The sequence below is a fragment of the Leptonotus elevatus genome, chromosome 19 (genome assembly GCF_054856555.1).
Source record: "Leptonotus elevatus isolate MCC_2025b chromosome 19, RoL_Lele_1.0, whole genome shotgun sequence".
Classification (NCBI taxonomy): Eukaryota; Metazoa; Chordata; class Actinopteri; order Syngnathiformes; family Syngnathidae; genus Leptonotus; species Leptonotus elevatus.
In genome coordinates this window covers 10,334,149-10,338,265 of record NC_141257.1, presented here as the reverse complement: position 1 = coordinate 10,338,265, position 4,117 = coordinate 10,334,149, and the positions used below count along the sequence as shown (strand labels likewise).

Here is a 4,117-nt window from a genome sequence, read left to right as displayed (position 1 = left end):
GTAAACACGAAAAGTTGCGTTGAATGTGGTGTCAAAAGTGTGTGTATATGTTGCACTGGTGTCCAGTTAAATTTAGCAGGCAAAAAGGAGCATTTAAACCACGCGATTGAATTTATTTTAATTTATAATCAATTAAAATGTGTTAAAAATAGCCGTAGCCGTTATTGAGAATGAAAGTGTTATTAAAACACCGCCAATGCAATTCTTGAGGTAATAATACGAGGCTTGATGTGTGAAAGGCGAGTTTTGTAGTGTTTTAAAAGGACTTAAAGCTGTTGGAAGTTTAGACAATGCAGCCAGGAGACAGCCACGTGCTCGCTACATTTGTGTGGCCTCAGTGACAAACTTTTAGCTCTTAACAAACTTAGCTAAATATAGACACGAGGGAAGCAGCTTGAAACTGCACTCAAAACGAGTTAGCGAGTAAGGCCAGGATTGCATTTTTGCTTGTTCTCTTTCAATTCTATTCAATTTCCTTAAACACAAGCCAGCCCGTGTCTTGGAACATCTGCATGTACGGAGAGTCTTTGAACGCACCAGACAGCGTGTTTAACATAGAGCTAGCATAAAAACGCTGACGTTAAAGTTATGTGTTTTCTTGTGTTTTAACTTTGTTTTAAGAGGAGGAGGACATGAGTTGTTAAACGTAACAGGGGGAGGAGGAGGAGGAGTGCAAATTGGGAGGCAACGAAGCTGCTATAGTGATAGTCGGAATAAAACATGATGACAGTCCTGTAATTGCTACCTGGGGCAAATTTTGACCAACTTTGACAAAGATGGTGTCCACCTCCATCCGTGTCTCTCTGTCATCTAGGCATTGCACGTGCCCATTTTTTCCTGTGAATATGTCTTGGTGAGAAAGTCTGGCTCGTCAGCCTCGCTGGGAATCCCCGCACTATTTTCAACAAGAGACGAGGAGGGGAAAAAATAAGCAAAAATGGACAAAGAAACGATTGGTACGCAGTATGAGCCCGTGGCCGAGATTGGGGAAGGAGCCTATGGAAAAGTGTACAAAGCCAGAGATCTGAAGAACGGGGGACGATTTGTTGCCCTAAAACGAGTTCGTGTCCAGACGGAGGAAGAGGGGATGCCTCTCTCAACCATCCGCGAGGTGGCGGTACTGAGGCAGCTTGAAGCCTTTGAGCATCCCAATGTTGTCAGGTAAGTGTGGGGGAGAAAAGGTGTACATTATGTGTTTGTTTGGACTAACCACTCATGTTGAGAACGAACATGCTCCAATATGTGCACATTTATGTCACCCTCACCAGTCTGTGGGCTCATGTTTGGGGACCGCTGACTATATATTTCACCATGACGTCACATCTTATAGTCTACAGCTGTAGTTTTAATGTGTGACGGGCCAGTCGAAAAGTAGTTTTTACAAATGGTAAATTGCTTTGGATTTAGACGTAATTTACATTTCAACTGGTATGTAAATAAACAAAAAAAAAAACGCTAATCCAGCTATAGTTAATCTATTAATGGAGGACTGGCTAATTGACTTTTCATTTTAAATTATTAGAACAGAGGTGCTGTTTAAAAATATAAATAATGTTTTAAATATAAAATAATGACATTTTCTTACAATTATTCATGAATTTGTCTCATGAAGAAAATCAGTAAACAGAAAAGCATTTATCTCTATTGGCACAGTGCATCTTGGGATATGTTGCTTTTCGAGTGACCATGGGATTCGGACTGTTGGGTCTGGCATCATTTTTGGCTTCAGTGTGCGTTTCAAATTTCCATTTCCATTTGGTCCATGCTTCACCTCTGGTAGGTTTTGATTAATTCCATTGTCAACTGCTGACTGAGGCCATTTTGTTTCACTTTTGTTTCAAACAATCACCAGTCAGTCTGTGCCTTCTTGCCTCTAACAATAATTCCTCAATGAATAATGAAGTATAATGGCTTTTTTTTTTGTCCTAACACAATCACAATGGATTATTTTTTAACTTGACCACATACATGCCTCATTTAAAACAGTTTCCAATTCAGTTTAGTAGGCAAAACTGCCAAGCATTACAAAAACATTTTGAAATGGTGCAGGGACCCACCAGTTTAGCCAAACGATATAACCAAGCGGCTCAAGCCAGGAAGGGTGCATTGTGGACCTTCTGTGTGACTCCCGGCAACCCCTGGATGTTGGTAATGAGCTCCATTATTCATTCCATATGTTCAGTGTCTACTGAGAGCCCCCATTGTAGGCCGACAATCGAGCTGTGAGGGGCGTTTAACCTCAACGCTTCAGGAGGAGGCCGTCATCAATTCTTTGACATCGCACGCAGTGCTAATACCTTGAACGAATGAATGACAAGCTAACCTATCTAGATTAAGTTGTAATTTTTTAATGTGAGACATAGCAGAATCCTCATATTTCCTCTAATCCCATTTGCTATGTCATAAATAGATACAACATATTACATACTCCCTGTCATGTTTTGGTGTCTGCAATAGCTAATATTTAATCATACATTTGCACTCAGCTAATATTGGACATTGATTTAAAAAGACTATACCGGACATACTTTATGAGGTCATGTGATGCCAGTAACCAATCATTGTCAACAGAGCTCATGGCCACTGGGTTTTCATTACGGTCGCTTTAGCCTCCAGTGCTACTGCGATGGAAAACGATGCCCTTGCCGCAGCTCCCTTGAACATGCCAAAGAGCATCAGGAGTTGTCATAGCGCTGCTTGAGGAATGCTGCTTGTGTTCCTCGGCTCTTTGAAGAGGACATACTGCATAGATTTTGTTGGAGCTTTTCACCAAAGCGTGCTTTGGCAAGCTCGCTGACATAATCTGCATTCTTGGCTTTTGCTTGTTGCCTTGTTTGGCACAACCAAAACCACTCATGTTTTGAATTTAGTAGCCTTTAATGGATAAAAGGTTTGTTTTTACAAGGGTAAATTGGTAAGAAATGACAAAATATTATTAGGGCCGGGTATCGATTCTAATTTCCTGAATAGATCAAATTTTGATCCACAAGAGTTCAGGCAAATTTGTTTTGATTCACTTTACGATCTGATATTGATTAATTATGGAACATCAATTCTTAAATATCAAGGACATGATAAAAACAGCAGAGACAGTAACTGGTTAAATGATTTAGCTTAATAATGAAAGTAACAAGTGTTATAATCACTTATTTGTTACACAAACATTGGCATCTGCACGGATGAGACGAAAATATTTTTATAATTCTAATTCAGTAATTATAAATATAAATTAAAAAGATTCTGAATTATCCTGAAGTGCAATAAGTCATTTCTTTCATAAATGTAAGAAAATACTTTAAAATTCACGTGAGCAGTAAATTTCAAGAACATAAAAAAAAGGCCTTTAAAATTCTATTTTCTTATGAATTTATAGGAAAAATAGATATTAAAGGGGAAGTTAACCCCCCAAAAATGTCTTTACAAATACAGCAGTTTTTTTAATCAATATCAGAAGGCGGCCATTTTGCCACTAGCTGTCGAGTGAATATGACATCACAGTTGCTCAGGTCTCAGGTAACAACCAATCACAGCTCAGCTGCAGAAAGCAGGTGAGCTGTGATTGGTTGTTAAGTAACTGTGATGTCATCTCCAGTCGACAGCAAGTGGCAAAATGGTCGCACCCTGAGATGGATAAAAATGTCTTAAATTAATTAAAATGTCATGTTTAGACTATTGAGGTCACATATAACATATTTTCAAGAAATGTTTAAAGCTGCATTAATAGAGTATAAAACTTGTTACACACGACTGCCACCTCTGGACTAAAGTGTAAATGCAGCGTCCATGATGCTCGTGCATGATTTGATTTCCACCTTCATTTGTCATTTTTATTGTTTACATCTTACTTCGACTTATAGTTGTCATCATATCTTACCTTCTGAGTAGAAAGGAAGTCAACCGTCACTGTCACTTCTCCGATGTTTACACGAGACGTCTTTCTGCGCCTATCAGACTATATTTTTGGCTTGTTTTGTCGCGCTGGATAAAACTTCTCCTTTCTTCTTTTTGGGGGGCCAGTGCCAGAGTTCCAGCTGTGCTCGAACACGTCCAATTTTTCTTTTTTCTTTTGAATTTTTATTATTTTTATTTTTATTTTTATTTTTATTTTTATTTTTAT

The 4,117-nt window shown here is 38.6% G+C and overlaps 1 protein-coding gene across 2 annotated transcripts in view; it reads left to right on the top strand.

Moving 5' to 3' along the window:
- cdk6 (cyclin dependent kinase 6) overlaps positions 1 to 4,117 on the top strand; it is a 30,780-nt gene that overhangs the window by 488 nt on the left and 26,175 nt on the right. The window contains exon 2 of one of the 2 annotated variants that reach the window (XM_086062642.1): positions 815 to 1,161. In XM_086062642.1, the coding sequence (XP_085918768.1) occupies positions 938 to 1,161 (224 nt within the window). In that variant the 5' untranslated portion in view covers positions 815 to 937. Of the gene's footprint in view, positions 1 to 23; positions 1,162 to 4,117 lie in introns of those variants that run through there. The other variant, XM_086062643.1, reaches the window with a different exon arrangement.